General features: G+C 36.5%; 1 protein-coding gene across 4 annotated transcripts in view; it reads right to left on the bottom strand.

Moving 5' to 3' along the window:
* The window catches only part of LOC122029895 (callose synthase 3-like), a 64,320-nt gene that overhangs the window by 22,060 nt on the left and 22,102 nt on the right, over nucleotides 1–20,158 (bottom strand). For all 4 annotated transcript variants that reach the window (XR_006125233.1, XR_006125234.1, XM_042589042.1 and 1 more), the window contains 17 exons: nucleotides 17,814–17,951; nucleotides 17,664–17,740; nucleotides 17,491–17,584; nucleotides 17,020–17,142; nucleotides 16,804–16,918; nucleotides 5,182–5,516; nucleotides 5,048–5,100; nucleotides 4,899–4,959; nucleotides 4,737–4,818; nucleotides 4,620–4,669; nucleotides 4,449–4,535; nucleotides 3,733–3,870; nucleotides 3,544–3,644; nucleotides 3,376–3,469; nucleotides 3,077–3,237; nucleotides 2,732–2,852; nucleotides 2,553–2,650 (listed from right to left, as the gene is read on the bottom strand). Coding sequence is in view for 2 of the 4 variants with exons in the window: in XM_042589042.1 (XP_042444976.1) it covers nucleotides 2,553–2,650; nucleotides 2,732–2,852; nucleotides 3,077–3,237; nucleotides 3,376–3,469; nucleotides 3,544–3,644; nucleotides 3,733–3,870; nucleotides 4,449–4,535; nucleotides 4,620–4,669; nucleotides 4,737–4,818; nucleotides 4,899–4,959; nucleotides 5,048–5,100; nucleotides 5,182–5,516; nucleotides 16,804–16,918; nucleotides 17,020–17,142; nucleotides 17,491–17,584; nucleotides 17,664–17,740; nucleotides 17,814–17,951 (1,928 nt within the window). In the remaining 2 variants the exon portion in view is untranslated. The remainder of the gene's footprint in view (nucleotides 1–2,552; nucleotides 2,651–2,731; nucleotides 2,853–3,076; nucleotides 3,238–3,375; nucleotides 3,470–3,543; nucleotides 3,645–3,732; nucleotides 3,871–4,448; nucleotides 4,536–4,619; nucleotides 4,670–4,736; nucleotides 4,819–4,898; nucleotides 4,960–5,047; nucleotides 5,101–5,181; nucleotides 5,517–16,803; nucleotides 16,919–17,019; nucleotides 17,143–17,490; nucleotides 17,585–17,663; nucleotides 17,741–17,813; nucleotides 17,952–20,158) is intronic.

Below are 20,158 nucleotides of genomic sequence, written 5' to 3' on the forward strand. Positions count from 1 at the left end.
ATTTGATGTACAAGGGCTCAATACTTTCATTTGAAGACTATCCTTCAAATTCAAACAAAGAATGGAGTTCACCAAAACCACTTGAGAACTTTGGAGAGCCTCTCCAAGGCAGTTTTTGGCTTTGGGATCCTTATCAAGATCCTCTAGAGTATACTTTGGCCGGTGAAACATACACAGAAAACATTTATTGGCCAACAACATTTGGCATGGTCTTCTTTCCATTTGTCTACTCCACTCACTATTCAAACCTCTGCCCATTTTATCAAAAGAAAAATATGGTCTGGTTTGAAAAACAAAAGACAAAGACACCTTCAGCAGCATCTACCTCCACTCTATCGTCCTCTATGGGATCGGTTGAAGAAGCTAATTTAATCAACATGATGGAAAGCTGATGGAAATAATGACAGCATTCATCTCAGAAACATAAGCAGTGATGTCATCGAGCACTTATTGCAAAAAGACGTCATCATGACGACTCAAAACAAATCATATGCATTTTATCATATATATAATGTTAGAAACAAATTTCCTCTTCTATGAATAGCTAGAATGATTAATTTGATATGTTAAAAAATAAAAGAAAAAGTCTAAACAATAGAGAATAAGTACTCTAGTTCCCTTATATAAGAACAAAGAAGACGTAGAGAATTATGCAAACTATAAGGGTATTAAACTAGGGAGTTATACTATGAAACTTTGAGAAAGAGTAATAGAAAGAAAAAAGATTAAAGGAGACATGGTGACGAAGGTTCGTGCCTGGAAGGTCGACAATAGAAGTTATACATCTAGCAACTAATTGAAAAGTATCAGAAGCAAAAGCAAGATCTACACATGATATTCTTTTACTTAGAAAAAGTTTATTATAGAGTCTCAAGAGAAATTATATGAAGAATTCTAGAAAGAGAAATATTAATGTAGTATATATTGAACTAATTAAGGATATATATATGAGAATGCAGGGAGAATGCGAGCGGGCCCGAGATCAGCTTCGGCCCCAGAGATCTCGAAGGAGTCGAAGTGTCGCACGACGACGTCCTCATTATTCGAGCGGTAATTGCAAACTATACCATTCACCGTGTGTTCGTTTACACAGGCAGCTCGGTCAATATCATCTTCAAGAAGGTGTTTAATCAAAACTCCAAATCGATCGGGGCGAGCTGCCAATGACAACCTCGCTGTACGGGTTCACCGGCAATGAGGTCCAGCCGATCGGCCAAATCAAGCTGACCATATCACTTGGGGAAGAGTCGCTACGAAGGACGAGGACCACGAATTTCATCGTGATAGACGCCGCCTCAACCTATAATGTCATTTTGGGTCGACCGACCCTCAATGAATTTAGAGTGATCGTCTCAACCTTCTGCCAGAAAATCAAATTCCCGGTAGAAGATCGAGTAAGAGAGGTAAAGGGTGATCAGTTGACCGCTCGCCGATGCTACGTCAAGATGATCAAGACGGAGGCCAAGTCCGCCCGGAAGAATCCCTGGCTAGAGGTTAGCACCATAACTGAGAAGCCTCCTACTTTGATTTACGAAGAGAAGGAAGAGGTGCAGATCCACCCGAGCCGAGCGGAAGCTACTACCTCCATAGCCGCTGATCTGACGGCCGAACAGAAAGCCGAACTAATTGAATGTCTCCGGCAGAACCACGACGTCTTCGCATGGTCGACACACGAACTCCCGGGGATCTCTCCTAAAGTGGCACAGCACGAACTCCACGTCCGATCAGACGCTCGGCCGATGAAGCAAAGGAAGAGGGACTCCACATCCGATCAGACCCCACCTAGTGGGATATGGCTTGGTTGTTCTTGTCGTCCAAGTTAAATAATATAACTCTTAAAAATTATGTTACTACTTTGGGAAAAGGTGATGATTCTCACTAAAAAATACATCCTAAATGAAATGGTGGGAGAATCTTACATAGATTCAGCCTAAGACTTTCACTCCTCACAATGCTGCTGGTCTCATCCAAGACTACAAAGCACCACAAGTTTTATCATATGAAGATCAGAGATTTTCATGTCATAGTGCCATATCAAAAACCAAAACCCGTAATTCTGAACGGTGAGGTCCATGTGATCCAGAAACAACATCCCTCCCCCCTCTCATGATGACATTAGCATAATTTAGTTCCAACACTATCGAGTGAAGAAGGGTCTAGATCCACAAAAGGTAAACAAAAGAGGAGGTTTGTGTAAGATCACCCAGTCCACACAAGAGATCTAGAAAATTATCAAGGTCACTTGAAGTCCACTTTGTCGAAGTGAGATAAAAAAAAAAGGCAAAAGCATCTAGAAGTGTCAAGTTTATGTGAATTGGTGTGAAACAAGCTTTGACAAGGCAAGAGAAGGCCACAAACTCGTTACTGATCAAAATTTTGACTACTGTAACATCTTTAGTTATATTCATCAAATACTCGGCAGGGCTTATTTTTCCATTGTATAATAGCACACAAGAATCTACCAAGGCAAAATGAAGCACAAAGACAAAAATACTGACTAGCATCCAGAGACAATTAATGGCTTGCAACTAAAACACATTGAAAAGACCTACCCAGGGAGCTCTTCTTCCATGATATCTCTTGTCACCACCTCAAGCATATCTTGAAAAAGAATAATCACCTGTCCTCTGTCATCTTTTTTGTTAGTCATCTGGCAAGACAACCCATTAAATAAATATTGCAATATCAAAAATTTTAAAAATAAAATAAAATAAAAAGAAACAAGCAATACCAGTAACTTAATCAGCTCAATAAATTTGTTGCACAAAACGGGAAGATGGCTCAACTTGAGCTCATGCAAGCTGTCATTTTCTATGCAATCCTTAACCTTGGAGAAAATACCATCTACTACCCTAATACAAATCAATTAAAAATGTATGAAAAAGCTAGACACGTATTGAAACAAGAGATTTTTGTCAAAAGAATAATAGAAATGATTAAGTAAGTCATATGGTTACTATCCTAATACAAATCAACCAAAAATGAAAAAGAAAAAAAATACACATACTGAGGCAAGAGATTTTTGTCAAAATAGTATAGAAACATATTAACAAATCATGTGGTGCAAATGGCTTACTCGCTTTCCCGTTTACCATCAACTAAATACTTAATGATGCTCATAAATGATGCGTAGCACTCTTTAACAGCACAAATCATATAAACATCTGCATGAATTCTCTTCTGCAATTCACGATATTTCCCATCACTATCTTTTGCCATATCAAGTGCAATAGGAATCTGTAAATGATATTATCAATGCTTTAGTGAATTGTAATTTTAACTCAGCTTAGTAGGTATATATTATAATACCACTCTCACTACCACCACCTCAAGATATATATAAAAAAAAACAAAAATTGTTAAGAGCCAGTTTACCTTGCTAGCAAGCAAAAAAGGTGGCCACTGGGTTATTTTTCGATCATTCAGATCCCTATCAGACTTATATGGAACAAGCAGCAAATCCATTTCCCTATTTGAAATAACAGACTATCAACAACCTGAACGTACAATAGCTTTACATGCTACCAGAACTTAAGATAATACTTGTTGCTTATGAGATCTTCTTCCCGGAAACTAGTGATTATTTTATTCCACATTTGAGCAAATCGTGCTGCCTCCTTCTCAGTGCCACCATTACTTGAGGACTAAAATCACCAACAAATAAATATTTATATTTTCACACAAAGTGAGTAAAAACACATTTTTCACATGGTAGTAGGAAAGTATTTAAACCTGCTCAAACTTGCTAGATAAAGCAGCCCGAAAACCACTACTTCTGCTTGCTTCAGATTTTTCAGGCGGAATTAAACAGGCATTAAAAGCACTCGGCAGAGACTGAAACCTTGATCTTAACATTCCCAATGTGCGAATCTGGGATAGCAAAGAACAATAATATCATAGAATAGAAAATATTATTTCCTCTAAAAGGCCAATTTAAAAAACTAGTCATCCATTCAATAAAATGTAAGCTGCAACAAAGATTCAGCTAAAGTATTCTAGACAACTAATTTCCTAAAACCAAGGTGCAGAATTAAACCAACAACCAGGAGCCAAGTTAAACTAAAGATTTACAATCAAATCCAGGAATGCTATAAACACCTAATAAGTAAAGAATGTCAACTTTCAGCATACAAGATGACAAAACAACCTCGTCTACAAACAAAACAGAATAGAAAATTAGATGATCTTTCATTTTGTCATGTGTAATTAGTTTATATTATTCTGCAACCTAGAGCACTTCCTAAACAATTAGCAAATGATTTGTCTAAATCAGGTCTTCAAACTCAAGGAAAAGTTGCATGAAAGCACAATCTATCATCTACATCTCCCAACACATTAAAGATACATACACACCATCCTTAATGCGAAAATGAAAAAATTTCAACAGACGCTGACAAGATCAGTGGTATAATAACTCAGTTGTATAATAGCCAAATATGAATCCAGACCTCTCCTAGACGACGACAAGCTCCATAAATACCACCAACCAATGTAGAAAAAATTGCATACCAAATCTGAGTATCCATGAAGTAAACCTAAGAAAGATACAATAATAGCATGAACAAACCACTAAAAATAAAATGAAAAGATATATAATGAATTACAGTCGAGAAGCATACTAGCATAATTGGAGCCCAAAGAGCAATCACCACACCAATGTTATTATTGGCTGCAGAAAAAACAAGTCATAAACAACTTCCTAATGTAAACTTAGACTCTCTAGTAGTAAGTATTACCATGTGGGAAAAACTCATGCCATTTGTAGGTGTATATATGCTCGTTCATGATATCTTTCGTTGGCTTTACAAGAGGCTTTATCTACATTAAACAAAGTAATAAAGTTCAAACTCATTAGTAACAAGATGCGTAAGCACGAAAAGGTTGGGATGAGTGGAAACCTCAATATAGTAACTAAAAGCCAACTTTGTGGCTAGAAGAAGCACCCAGAACATGGTGTACCTGATATTGAGAAATTAATACTTTTGTAAACAAGAAGCCATGTGCACTACTGGCATTTTTTAATTATGAAAAAATAATTAAATCTTACTTAAAAAGTGACCACGAGCTCTCATGCATCCCTCTTCCAACATAAAGACGTGGCTGTCAAAAATAACTTATTTACAAAAGAAAACATTTGATTTTGATGTAATAAATTATCACTATTAAGAACAGCAAAAATACCTGAGACCACCACATCATGAGGGTGATTATCTTATAGTTAGAACGTTCTAGAAATCGTCTTAAGAATGGAAATAAAAACAGCAATGCAGCAAGCATATTGGGTGATAGATAAATGACAACAGCCAGAATGTAGAGTGAAGGCTGATTTTGACCGTCTCCAAGCCAACTCTTGATTGTCCTTGCCAATCCCGTAGGATGTTTAAAAGAATATGCATAAGTTACTGATAAGATTATCACCCATGTTGCTGATGAAACGACCTTCAAGATATATCTCAGTTTAACAGGAAAAGACATCCTCCTCCTTGCTTTCCAGCCAAATATTACATCAAGGACAGCTGCAATAGACCATTTAATAAATACTCTAATAGAGTGGATCACTGTGTAATTTATGTTTTATACATGCTCTAATGTTATTTGTTGAATAGACATTACATCAACACTAGTGTAAAAGCTTCTGAACACTTTGAAAGCTTTGCCAACTAATAGGAAAATTTGAGTTATAAGATACCAAAAGATGCAACCTATTAAGAAATTAACTAAAACCAGCAGAACTTCAAAACTACCTGGAGGATACTGACAGGGAAAAAATCACGCTTCTACTTGTATCAACATTAACATGAATTCTATATTATATGCAATTTATTTATTTATTTCCTTATTAAACATGGTTTTCAAATAAAACAAATATATAAAAATAGGGAATGAGTGCTAATACAATGGGCCAGGTGAGTGCAAATAACAGTTTTCAACATAGCAGATGAATTAACAACAAAGTTAGCAGGAAGGGCAGATATATATTGCAACACAGAAAAGCTAGCCAAAACCAGTGCCTATGAGAGGCAAGTTTCCAGTAGGGTCTGAAGGCACACATCAAAAAGAATGATATTAAACTGGCTTATTTCAGAAACATAACAATTAAGTCAAAGGTTAAGCCAAGATGTATATCCAGAGAGGGATCACTCTAGCAACTTAGGAATAGTCAGAAGAACCACACATGGTAGGTAGTTTGCATAAAGCAAAGGATGGTACAACACAGACATTACTTCCACGACCAAAATATATTTATATTCGCAACACACAACAGATCACTTCCATTGAAACAAAATCAGAGTTTCTTGAAGTTGATCATGAATAAAAATTGGAAATGAAGCAGGAAACAATCCCCGTGTAATGCCAAAACCTAGAAGGAAACTTGGAAAAGAATAAAAACAGAATCATAGAGATTTGATTTCCTTTTCCAACTATTCCTAAATGTGTTTTCTTAATTGTTCTGTATAATGGTCCAACTGTTGAGAAAAAGTATAGAAAGGCTCCATTTACATTCGTTGTGTTAAAGTAAATACTGGAAGGATGGCCGACGAACACAATTATGTTTTGTCGGATGGCTGACAAAAGAACGCTATAAGAAAGTAAATACTTAAACAGATTAATAATTTGTATTCATCGGCCATCCTTCCAGTATAGGTTTTGGCCCTAATGTCCTAGTTTATTTTAAGCCCAATGAATGATTTTGTTCCTGCCTCAGAGAATCTCGGGTTCCCCTAATTAGTGGAATTGGAGGACTTCCCAGGGCTTAGCTGATTTGATTTTTTGCAAGCTTGTAGAAGAGACATGGGTTTTCTTTCATTCATCAATGCAGTCAATTTTGTAGGGCTGATTTTTTATAATATAACAAGGTTCAATAATTGATTAATTACGAGTAAGAGTAGTGAAATGGCATAAATAATTGTAAATGGGTTTGAAGCTGAATTGATATATTTAAGGGTTGATATTGTAGTGATCAGGAAATTGGGGGTTAATTTGATTGACAGACTATTTAGTGGTTGGAACAGATCGAATTGGATGAGCAATGGTTGTATGGTGTTGAACCTTCCTGAACTAGTTCAGTTCAGTGGTTCATCAGATTAGAGCTTTGAGGATAGTAATAACCTTCTTCTCACCCCTTTCCTACATAGCATGAAGCACTCCTCCCCCGGGGCTACAGTGCGATGGTAAGCGGCTCTCTAAGCAATGAGAACTTCAATCTCACTGCAGGCAAATTACACCCGAGTTCAAATTACTTGTGATGCTAGGCCATCCACAACCCATCTACGCTTCCCGATTTACCCTAATGGCAGGTACGAAACTTCGGTGGAGTCGGATTGATCACCTCTAGGATTAGTTGGATTGCAAGAGTTGGATATGACCTACTCTCATGGATGCCTATTATTGCTTGATGAACTTAGAGAGGTTTATTATATCCTAAAAAAAATAATTAATTAATTGACAAAATCTTACACATAATAGAGGATAGTAAGTATGTTTGGGGATAATTCAAATAAATCATTTGGGTGACTATTAACATCTAGGAGTGAACTTGATATAATAATTTCCATGTTTTTTAATCTATGTTAGGATTCCAGGTTTTGATTAAATATAGGGTGAATTCAACTTGTGTAGGGCTCGGATTAAACTCGCATTGGAGTTAAGTGATCGAGTTAGGCTTGACATAAAATAAATTCGGAATGACTAAATTTTAGTGGTTAAAGTGGATCTTGTGATTAGGATCATCCAGTTTGAACCAAGCTCGATTTGGACCCAACAAGCTACCACCCTCCTAGGAGATGAATGAAATTTGTTGAAAAATAAAATATTAATTGCCAGCATGCTTCCTCATTTCCCCTTGATGCCCTTTGGGCTACCCCAGGTTCCTTTAATGTCTTCTTGGCCATATGCATTTCATTTACTTTTTTCTTGCTTTACATTGTATTTATAGAATCTCTCTTGTACATTTGCTCTATCAAGAAACAAAGAATCAATAAGAAAATAGTCCTATTATTTTCATCTCTTGGCTGTCTTCAGAGCCTTGGTTCTCTGCCAAGGAACTATCTCTCTGCCAAAACCTCCCTAACCGGCTGCCATTCTTCTTCTCATCTTCGTATCATCATGTCATCAAGCAGTCAACCTACTCAGCAAACTGCACCTAGTACTGAATACAATGCTCCTGCTCCCAGGCAGTATCCAACCTTCAGAGTGGGTATGATCAGCAGGCGATCGACTGTTAGCTATGGCACAATGGCTGCCTCATCTCAAGATGGACCTGCCTCAACTGGCTAAGGTCAAGCAGCGCCACCTATTGATGTACAGCCTCCACAGTCAGTCAGTTGATGGACAAGGACAACAAGCTTCATCCCACTCAGGTATTTTCCGGATATTTAAAAATAAAACCAGGTTGTTTGGGTGATGGATTATCGATTCAGGAGCATTGCAACATATGACAGATGATATATCTTTACTCCATAACTTTGTGCTACAACAAGACAAGTCATATATCTGTGTTGCTAATGGAGCAATGGCTAAAATCACCAGTGTTGGTTCAGCTAAAATAACACACTCCCACACTAGATTCAATTTATTATCCATCAGTAAATTGACTCCTGATTTAAAATGTCGTGCTAAATTCTCCCCGCATGAATTTCAGGATACTGAGACGAGGAATACGACATTATTCACGAGATTCCACCTCTACCAAGTTGTCAACTAACTTTTAGTAAACGTGCTGAAATCACAAGATTCCACCTCCAAATTTCACTTATCTTGCCAAGTTGTTTCCAAATTATTCCTTAATGAAAAGGTATTTTCTTTTCAACGTGAGATTTGCTAACTTTCTAAACATACATGGCCCCTTCCCAATAAATCTTTATAAATCACCCAAACCTTTCACTGTCATTGACAGCAATGTTTGGGGTCTCCCGAATCAAAACTCTCACAAGAAATTGTTGGTTCATAACCTTTGTTTATGAACATACACGACTCACCTGGTTGTTTCTAATGAAAGAAAAATCTGAGGTCGGTCACATATTCGAAAAATTATTTATCATGATCCAAACACAATTTCATACATCCATCCAAGTACTCAAAACCAACAATGCACGAGTACTTCACCTCAAAGCTAGGAGTGTTTCTTAACTCCAAAGGTATTATTCATCTCAATTCTTGCATTGACACTCCACAACAAAAATGGAGTTGCCGAATATAAAAACAAACACCTCTTGGAAGTAACTCGTCCTCTAATGTTTTCCTCCAACGCACCCAAAATCTTCTGGGGCGATGTCATCTCTACTGCCACACCTCATCAATCGCATGCCATCATGCATCATCAACTTCCAAATCCTAGTTCAACAACTTATCCAATATTTCCCACACACCAAACTTCTTCAGTCACACCCACACACCAATATCTTTGGATGCACATCCTTTGTCCACATCCACAAACATCAGGGCAAACTTGACCCTCGCTCCACCAAATGCATTTTTCTTGGATATTCATCCCTTTAAAAGGGATACAAATGCTACTCGCCTACAACTAAGAAAATCTACATCTCCAAACCATACTATCACAAGTCCGATATTCAGGAGGAGAACTTGAGAGAATATTATCCCAAAGAGCCTGAAATAATCCCTACAACAAACATTGTGTCGGAGCCTACTCTTAACACAAACACTGTGCCTGAGCCTACTCTTGACATTAACACAGCCCCACCAAACCTAATCCACGAGAACAACTTTGTGTATATACTAGACGAAAATCACGCTCAGTACTAGTCCAAAATTCGGAACCAAATCCAGATCCTACTGACGTACGACCTTAAATCATGAATCTAATTTATCCACGGCAAATGATTTGGAGATACCGATTACTTTAAGGAAAGGGGTCGAATCACGCACAATGCACCCCATTTCCAATTACATCTCTTATGAAAGGCTATCATCGAAAACCGAGCATGTATAGCCTCCTTCGACAACATTCAAGTCCCATCCAATATTAATGAAGCTCTAAATCAGACAATGGAAATAGGCAGTAAATGAGGAAATAAGAGCACAATAGAAAAATGATATTTGGTCCATCTGCAAACTACCAAAAGGGAAAAAGGCAATTGGCTACAAGTGGATATTCAAAATCAAAAACAAGGCGGACGGAACAATTGAAAGATTAAAGGCACAACTGGAGGCAAAGGATTTCTCACAGCCTTATGGAATTGATTATCAAAAGACCTTCGCGCCCATCGCTAAACTTAACACAATTAGGATACTCTTTTCCTTGGCCGCTAACAAGAACTGGCAGCTTCACCAATTGGACGTCAAAAATGTCTTTCTAAACGGAGACTTGGATGAAGTATCTGTGGAAGTTCCATCTGGAATCGGATCATAACCTAACAAAGTATGCATATTACAGAAATCCTTGTATGGCCTTAAACAATCCCCTAAAGCATAGTTTGACAAGTTTGCCACATTTGTAACCAAACACAGGTACAAATAGTGCCATGTGGACCACACTCTGTTCGTAAAAATCTCTATTCTTATTGTTTATGTCGATGACATCATTGTCACGGAGGACAACCCAAAAGAAATAGCTAAGGAGCTCCTCACAAGAGAATTTGAAATCAAAGATCTCAGAGATCTAAAATTCTTCCTAGGAATGGTACTAGCAAGATTGAGACAAGGTATTTTTCTTTCACGACGAAAATACACTATGAATATACTAAAGGAAGCTGGAATGCTTAGATGCAAACTAGTGGACACCCCGATCCATGGATCAAATAAAATTAGTTCCGAAAAGGACCCGGCACCAACTGACAGGGGGAGACACCAACGACTTATAGGCAGACTACTCTACCTATCACACACTCAACCCGATATCGGATTTTCTGTAAGTGTAGTAAGTCAATTCATGAATCATCCCATGGAAAAACACATGAAAGCCATTTACAGAATTCTCAAAAATCTTAAAAGTACTCCGGGCAAAAGGCTACTATTCCGGAAAACTAAAGACATAGGCATACATGTTTACACTGATGCAAGGCCGAAAACGTTAATGATAGACAATCAACATCTGGCTATTGCACGTATGTAATGAAAAATCTAGTAACTTGGAGAAATAAAAAGCAATCAGTAGTGGTTAGAAACAGTGCTAAAGTTGAATACAGGGCTCTTGCTCTTGGAATCTGTGAAGGAATACAAATACGAATAATTATGAATGACCTCGGAGTTTCCACATAGAAGACAGTTAAATTGCGATGCACTAATGAAGTATATTGAAATTAACCGGTGAACAATAAAATGAAGTATATTGAAATTAACCGACATTTCATTTCAGAGAATGTGACGAATGAAAATATAGAACTCTCAAGATCAAATAGATGACATTCTCACAAAGGCTCTCCCACGTAACTTTGAAGAACGTGGCAAGTTGGGCATGTACAACATGTACAACCCAACTTGAGGGGGAGTGTTGAAAAATAAAATATTAATTGCAAGCATGCTTCCCCTAGCTTCCTTGAATGTCTTTTTGGAAATATGTATTTTATTTACTTTTCTCTTGCTTTACATTGTATTTATAGAATCTCTCTTGTGTGTTTGCTCTATCAAGAAATAAAGAATCAACAGGACAAATAATCCTATTATTCTCATCTCTTGGCTGCTTTCAAAATTCCTTGAGGATTGTAATTGACTATCAGCTACGACCCTATGAAAGCAAATGTGGTGGCAAATGCTTCAAGCAAAATGTTCAAAGGAATGTTGCTATGTCATAAAGTTGGACTTACTGACCTGATCAAGTAGTTTCCATAGTTAGAGTTTGGTTGAAGTGGGGCACATTTAAGTGCATTCTAGGATCATTAATGGATCAGTCACCCATATCTGAGCGGATTAAGAGGTGGAGAGATGGAGGATCAGCTTCTTGGGTCTTTCAATAAAAGAGATGATGGATCTAGGCCCTATCTAAGAATTCTTTCAAGGTGTTGATTGATCTTTACAATTCCAAGGCAAGTTGTGCATTCATGAAACACACCCTATCAAGGAAGAGCTCGTGTGAAAGATTCATTGATCATGACTTGTGGCACATCCAAGCAGTAGTTCGATGTTGAGAGATCTTAAGTAATCATATTAGTGGTGAAGCATTAAGAAAGAATATGGGCAGGATGTCAGCAAACTAAGGCATTGCATCAGAGAGTTGTTAGTTTGTTTCAGAAGATAAGGATACCAGAGTTTAATTTAGACTAAAGTGAGAACATACTACTATGGATTTCATTACAAGATTATTGAGGTCCCAAAGAGACATGAAAATTTTGGATGTTGTTACAAGTTGAATTAACATGATTGTTGCAAGTTATTAGTTTTTATTAAATATATGGCAACTCAGGTGATCATTGCAAATTTTATTAACTATTTTAAAGTATATGAATTACCACGTGGCTAACATTTGTTAACATTTTATTCAAACCTTGCAAGGAAGAAACAAAAACATTTAATCTAAAAAAGGAAAAAAGAAACAAAGCAACAAGCTTTTATAAAGTGAATTCTGGCATGAACTTGAGAGTTTTTAAAAGATAAAGATAACCTTTTAGCTCTTAGAATATCTCAATTAATTAAATAATGCTGCATGAAAATTTTCAGTATACCACTACTATATTTGTCTACATATATTAGAATTATAAGCATATCACAACAAAATTAAAATAACTATCAAAAACATATTTGTCCTCAACAACAGATGAAGATACGTCCTCATCAACAGAATCCAATCTTCCACAATCATAGTATGATGCTTCATGGTAATGCAGATCCATTGAGTCAGCATGCCATATTTGATGTAAACAAGTAAGCTAACTAGACCCTAGCATTATAAAAGGTTTGTCAAATTTGTAACAAACTTGAAAGAAGGTGTAAAATATGGCAACAAAATAATAATTAAATAATAAGGTTATTTTGAGAAATAATCTTATTGGAATTTTTAAGAACTTTTAAAAATTTTCTGAGAATTTTTCAGAGCTCGTATGGCGTACGTTAAGGAGATAAATTATTAGGCTAGGGAAAAGCCTGTTTAAGCATATTTGAACGAGGAAATGTTTAATTTCCTTAATTAATTATTTTTTCTTTTTCTTTAATCCTTTACCCGTGCCTATTTCTTCTTTCCCCCACCGAACCCTTCCTCTTCATCTTCACCCGATGGCGCCGCGATCTCTCCTCAACTCATCGCCGCAACCCATCTCAACGCCGGCGAAATCCTCCCTTCCAGATCTGTCACCAGCGACTCCGAGCCGCCCCGATCTTCTTCTCCCCTTCACCGTCGGCACAACCCTTCCTCTCTCCCAATTTCATCGTCAGTGCCTTCTTCCTTTCTTCCACGTGACGACGGGCCCTTTGCCCTAGCCAAGCTAGCCGTGTGAGAACCGCCATCACTCCTCTCCTTCTTCCAAGCAGCCGCCGTTGTTTTACCTAGCTGGTGTCGTCGACCTCTCCTTGGTCAGCCGACAGCCTACCGAGGCCTCTGCCCTAGCCGGAAACCCCTTCTGTTTTCGAGCAACCGAAGTCGGCGCCACGTCCAATCAACCAACAACACATATCTCCGGCTGTGATTCAATAGAGAGGACAAAGGTGGGGTGAGTTGTTGAATTGATTCATGTTTAACTTAGTCTGAATCAAGTGTGGAATGTTTAGGGAAATTTTGTTTGAGAGATCAGCCACCTCACCTTGCACCAGCTACCAGTTCTCGGCAGCCAACGTCTTCGACTTTGGATCAACAGTGATACATCCAAATTTAGGTGAGTTTTAGAGGTGATTCCATTTTTACGTTGGATTGCATTAGCGGTAATGGATTGTACAAGTTGGTTAGTTTGTATTAGGTTGATTATGTATAGATTTTAATCTAATTGAATAGTGGAACGGTTAGGGTTAATAGAGCTAGCCCTAGTTTACCTATGGATTTTAATTAGTGGATTAACCGATAGATCGGGTTAGTAATTATATCGTTTAGGGTGCGTTTGGTTCGGGGTTATTCTTGATAACCTTGGTTATCCATCCAAGGTTATCAACAAAAACCTTGTTTGGTTTAGGTATTCGATAATTCCCAAGTAATGTTCCATGCCCGACACGTCAGCAAAAGGGTCATGCAGCCCGGAATCGGAAAACCTCAGAAAACTAAGGTTTTTGTTGATTCCAGGGTTAACGCATTTTTTTTTACCAAAAATACCCTCCAATAAGAAAAAACATGAAAAAAGAGAAAAAATGTAAAAAAAATATTAAAAAATGTAAAAAAAATAAAAAAATGTTTTCAAAAATTTAAAAAGTTATTTTTTAAAAAAAATAAATAATTTACAAAAATAAAAAATAAAAAATAAAAATTTTAAAAATTTTTAAAAAAAATTATAAAAAATTATAAAAATTATAAAAATTTTAAAAATTTAAAAAATTATAAATAAAATAAATAAATAAAAATTAAATTTTAAAAAATGTAAAAAAATTAAAAAATATAAATATAAATAATATAAAAACATTAAAAAAATAAAAAAAAACACATAAAAAAGTAAAAAAATATACAAGGAAAAAGAAAAAGTAAAAAAACATTAAAAAAATAAATAAATAAATAATAATAATAATAATAATAATAATAATATGTATAGTTGTTTTTGTAACTGAGGGTAATACGGTAAAATATTAAACTAGGGTATTCATTAAAACCTTCAAACAAACAAGTTTTTGTTGCATTACCTAAGTTGAACCAAACAACATTTGGTTATGTTTTATTCCCTATAACCTTGGTTATGTGATTACCTGATAATCACATAACCAAGGTTATACATGATGACTTGAACCAAACGCACCCTTAGGGTTTTCCTTAATCCGGTTAGGGGATTTTATTTAGCTATTTATCTCATATGATTTTAGCTAAATAAAAGGTATATATATTGATTGATGCAAGACTCTGATTCGAGACGGGCGTCTCGACGTAGGATTTCTGATCACGATCTTCTTTTGAGACGGGTACACTTATCTCTTTTGATATGTCATTTTGATATGCATAGTAGGTTATAGCTAGTAGCAATGATCATGTTTATATTTGTCTTGGTATGCCACTATTAGATACCTGTAGTTTTCTTTTATTGTTGTCTGATATGCATTCATGTTTATATACTCTTGAATATTGTCATGTGTATTTTGTTGTAAGAGGTTGTGGCATACTATGCTTTACTGTGTTTAGGACTAGCTTCCTAGATTTTATTATCTGGCATGTGTATCTAATTTTGTGATACCTAGATCATTGTTATAGGATTCCTTTTCCTTTTTCGAACATATTATTTGGCAATGGTTATGATCAGGATTTACATGCTTAGTGTCATGCACCATCTTGCATAATTGCATCATGTGCGATTGTCAACTCCATTATTGTTGAGCACATCGCCATTTATATGGATCTGCACACACAACCACTCATGGGTTAGTGGAGGCAGGTGTGTGGCAGTTTGCTCTGTCAGTGCTCCGCTGGTCCACTCATGGGTAGCGTGACGCAGCGTGGTAGCACGACAGGGATCCCTCCTCTGCATGAGATGAGAGCATTGAGCTCCCCCACTTATGATTTGGGGTAGGAGGATAGGTGTACTCCGACAACATCCTGTCCACTCGGTCACTCAGGAGCAGTGATGGCAGAGTGCACAGTTGTCATAGCCCTACCCATTCGGTCTCACCATCGCGTGTGAGATGGCTAACTGGCGTCAAGGGTGACACATGTCATTTTGCATCATTTTGCATGATTGCATTTGTTGCTTGTGATTGTTGCATATCGGTTGCTGCATTTTGGTAGTTGCATATGATTGACATATATACAGGAGACATGAGGTATTTGGTCTGACGATCGTATGTTTCGGATAGGAGATCCGGTGAGTACAATTCTTCTATTGTCTTTCAGTTTGCATTTCCTATCATTGATCAGAAGACTGTATTTCATGATTATTACTGTTAGTTATATTCTTATTATGCATGTCCTTTGATATCCGCTGAGTTGTTGAACTCACACCGTTGATATATTTTTATTTCAGATATCAGGTAGAGGTATGTGGAGTCGCTTGGAGTATCATGTCTGCCGATTCCCATGTCACATCAGAAGACTGTTACCGTTTTCATTTGTGTTTTATTTGTTTTATGTATTAAGTGTACTTAGCATTGTATATTCCGATTTTGCTTCTGGAATGTTGTTATATGGTATTTTGTGTTGTTTGTGTGCACAATCACACAGTTATATACTCAGCTACTTGGTTGGTTCAATTCTTTTCCTGTAGTTTTATATATAGTGGGTTGTTTATATATATATATATATATATATATATATATATATATATATATATATATATATATATATAACTGCATGGTTGTGATATTTTGATCCAACCGAGTGGGCTGAGTATATAACTGTGTGGTTGTTTATATTTTCCAGCCGTGTGTGGCTGATGTATACTTGTGATTGTATTCATGCTTCAGATTGTCACCGGCACAGGGGAGATGCTGCCGGATTTTCCTCTGGCAGGGACTCCCAGGTCATGACAGAAGGTGCACAAATTTATGGTTTGGAAAAGTCAGGCTATGTTCAGCAACTAAACATTTTTTTTGTTAGTGGTAACAACTAAACATATTTAAAATGCATTGATTCTTCAAAAGCTTCACATAACTGCAGCAGTTATAAAAAAAAAAAGAATAGAGCATATAAACAAAACCACATTTCCATAGACAATATGGATGCTCAAAAGCTTGTCCAAGCTTCACATATAAACATAATGAAATATAAAAGGAAACAACACAAACACAACAGACCTTGTCCCAGCCTCATTACTGCAGCAGTTATAAAAAAGCTCAAAACTTTTTTGAATACTTCAGCATCAAAAATAGCGCTTGGTGAACCACCATCCCAAGCAAGTATGATCATGGCCTTAGGGAAAGAGAATACATCAGTAACAGGAAATTCAAAAGAAAGAAACTAAAAGAAAGAAAAGAAATATTTTGCAATTTAAAAAATATAACAAAAATCACCTGTAGACATAAAATAAGGAAGATCCACATTCTATCAAAACTTCGAAAAACATGCCAAAATGACCGTATCTCAACAAAATTAATCTTTCCAGTCCAGAGATCTGTACTAGGCTGATGATTTTCCTGTATAATGAAAATGAAAAAGTATGCTACCATAGCATTCCATCAGATTTCAAACAAGTGCAATTACATTAAGTTTTTCTCAGTGTCCTTTGGTTTCTTTTTGTAAGAAGCACACAAAGAAATAGCAACTCAATAGTCAACAGCATTTAAACAATAATAAGAAAAAGCATCTTTGTACATAACCAACTTGGGTAAGCTACATGACAATGACAATGTGCATAAACCTAGTATTTGCAGAATCTGAAGATTAGAAAGGACAAGAAATGTATACGTGGAAAAGACAGACAGCAGAAAGGCGTAACTATATCTTATTAAAATAAGAAAAGATAGACTGATCATGGAATCTACCCCATTTTTATTGTAAGACAAAGATCCAGGTGGTTGACAAAAGAAATCAGCATCAGCTCTCATAGGCCAGCCTAATCGGAAACAATCGACAGACCTGTAACATACAGAATAATAATTATTTGCAAAATTAACCAATCGTTGTTATGTAACTTCAGTAAATCTTTTAGATTTACCAAAAATATTCATTCAAATCATCATAATTCCTCCATTGTGAATGTTTTGATTTTTGTTCCTTGCTCTTTTTAGCTTCCTGCATTTGAATGATGTATAAAGATCAGAAAGAAGGTTAAATAGCACAACAAATGGGACCAACATATTCGTACCATAGAAATAATATTATATATTGGAGTTACAACTTTAGTTAGAAAAGCTTCTTTATCACCACCATATGCTGGCTTTATATGTTCACCTGTCATAGGGCTTACGTTCCCTGATAGCATACCATATAGCTCAAATGCCATCTGGAAAACAGAGACGTAAAAAAACAGAACCATTAGAAGGAAATAGACTGTGGCTTCCTTAAAATGTGGAACCTAAATATCACACTTATTATGCAACAGAATATCAACAACATGGAGCAATATGGCTAGCCATCTGTCAAACATCAAAAGATATTTAATGCAAAAATGTAAATTCTCATTTGATCAAGAAGGGACACAACTCTGGCCTTAGAACAACAATAATCCAATTATTTTAAACTAATGATGGGATTAAAATATTTCTTTGTCTAAGAGAATTATTTTGAAGCAGAAATGTAAATTCTCATTTGATCAGCGATGGACACAGCTCTGGACCTTAGCATAACAACAATCCAAGTGTATTTTAAATTAATATAACCACTATTATAATATTTATTAGTCAAAAATCACTGCATGTTCATTTATAACTAAACTAAACCTATGGTGAAATTTCTACATAACACTTGATGTCTAAAAATCAAATATTTTACACACTGGGCCTATAGCCCCCATTATAGAGACATGTCATACAAATATCAAATTTTTTGCTAAATAACTTGTTTTGGTAAAAGAATTCCACCGTAAAATGATTTGTAAACCAACCTGTGAGTATTCACTAATTTTTGTTGGTGCAAATTGTGCCCCAAGTGGTCCAATATGACATTAGGTTTTGAAATTTGGGCAAAAGATTTAAGTTAGGCCTTGCATTGTGATTTGATGTGTTTGAGTATGTAAGGTCTTACAGGAACGCACATGGAGCTTGGAAAGTTCATGACTACTCAATGACTTAGAGGTCCATAGAGATTAGAGAAAGATGGTATGAGACATCCAATGGACACATGACGAAAAGCACTAAGATGGTAATTATAGCAGCTCTAGAGTAATCACTTGGCATGGCCAAGTTGGAGGCTCAATGGCTTCAGGTTAGAAGAAATCGAAGAAGGTTGCACGAGGCCACTAAGCAATTGCAGGGAGAGGAAGATCGACGAATAGCAAGAACGACAGCCAACGGAGATAGAGTGCATAGAGGCAACATGAAAGATCGCATGTGAAAGAGTTGAGGGCTCGTACATATTCAAGGGACATAGGAGAGATGACTAAGGCACAAAATCAAGCTGCAAAAAGCTAGTGTGAGTTGTGAGCATTTAATGACTTGTACACATAGGGCAAGGATAGAACTCAATGTAGGCAGATTCAACCATTAAATTGGTTGTCAAGTTCCTAGCTGGTGGAATGACAGGAAAACCCAAAATCCCAATGATTCGGTGTTTGAAGTCTAATTACTAGTGTAGAATACAGTTCACTGGTGAATCAATCCAGTCGACTAGCAATCAACTAAGGCCGAGGAGGTAACCAACAGAAAGTTATGTTCGCGTGACTAGTCAAGTGAACAGTCGACTAAATGGCACATGGGTCAACTTATGGTAAATTACCAATTGACCAATGTTGAGATGGAAAGCAAAAAAAAGTCATTACTCAACAATGATTAGATCAGGGAAAGCAATTGACTAAATGATTCAGATCAGTTGAGTGATTGGCGGGTAATCAAATTACAATGAGGAGTTCTGACAAGTATAAAAGGAAGGATTCGGTAGGTTTTGGGACTAGCAAAATAAGAATGGAAAAAACCATATTAAAAGTCTTCTTCCTCATGACTCTCTTTGTGGGTGTGATCTTGTAAGAAATTTCTCCATCTTTGATAGTTGATCTAAGGAAAAAGATAATGACTTCATCTATTGACGAATTATAAGTGTAGGGATCCAGAGGGACTGTCAAACCATGTAAAAGAGTAGCATTTGATTGATTTGTTTAGCTTTTAATTGTTGATATTATTTGTTTATATTTCCACAGCATAACAAGTAGTGTAGGAACTAAACATATTGTGAAAGATGATTATATTCACCATAGCTTGCAAAATCATGATCTGGATTGTAGGATCGTATGATCCGAAAGCACCAAATTGCTCCTAGATCATGTAGGATCAATTTTTTACTGTGGAATCGGGGCATCGGTGGTATCGGTGAAATTGGAGCAGGATCGGTATGATCCTATGTTACAAACGAGATTCTACGCATTTTTGGTTGGGGGCTGCTAATGCGGAAGCTTTGATAGGCTATAACTTTTGACTTGTATTGAACCACGGGACCTATAATATATCAAATCGAAGTTCGTCATAGATGTACTGTTGGTAACCGAGTTTACTCATAATC

The sequence above is a fragment of the Zingiber officinale genome, chromosome 1A (assembly GCF_018446385.1).
Source record: "Zingiber officinale cultivar Zhangliang chromosome 1A, Zo_v1.1, whole genome shotgun sequence".
In the NCBI taxonomy this organism is placed as follows: Eukaryota; Viridiplantae; Streptophyta; class Magnoliopsida; order Zingiberales; family Zingiberaceae; genus Zingiber; species Zingiber officinale.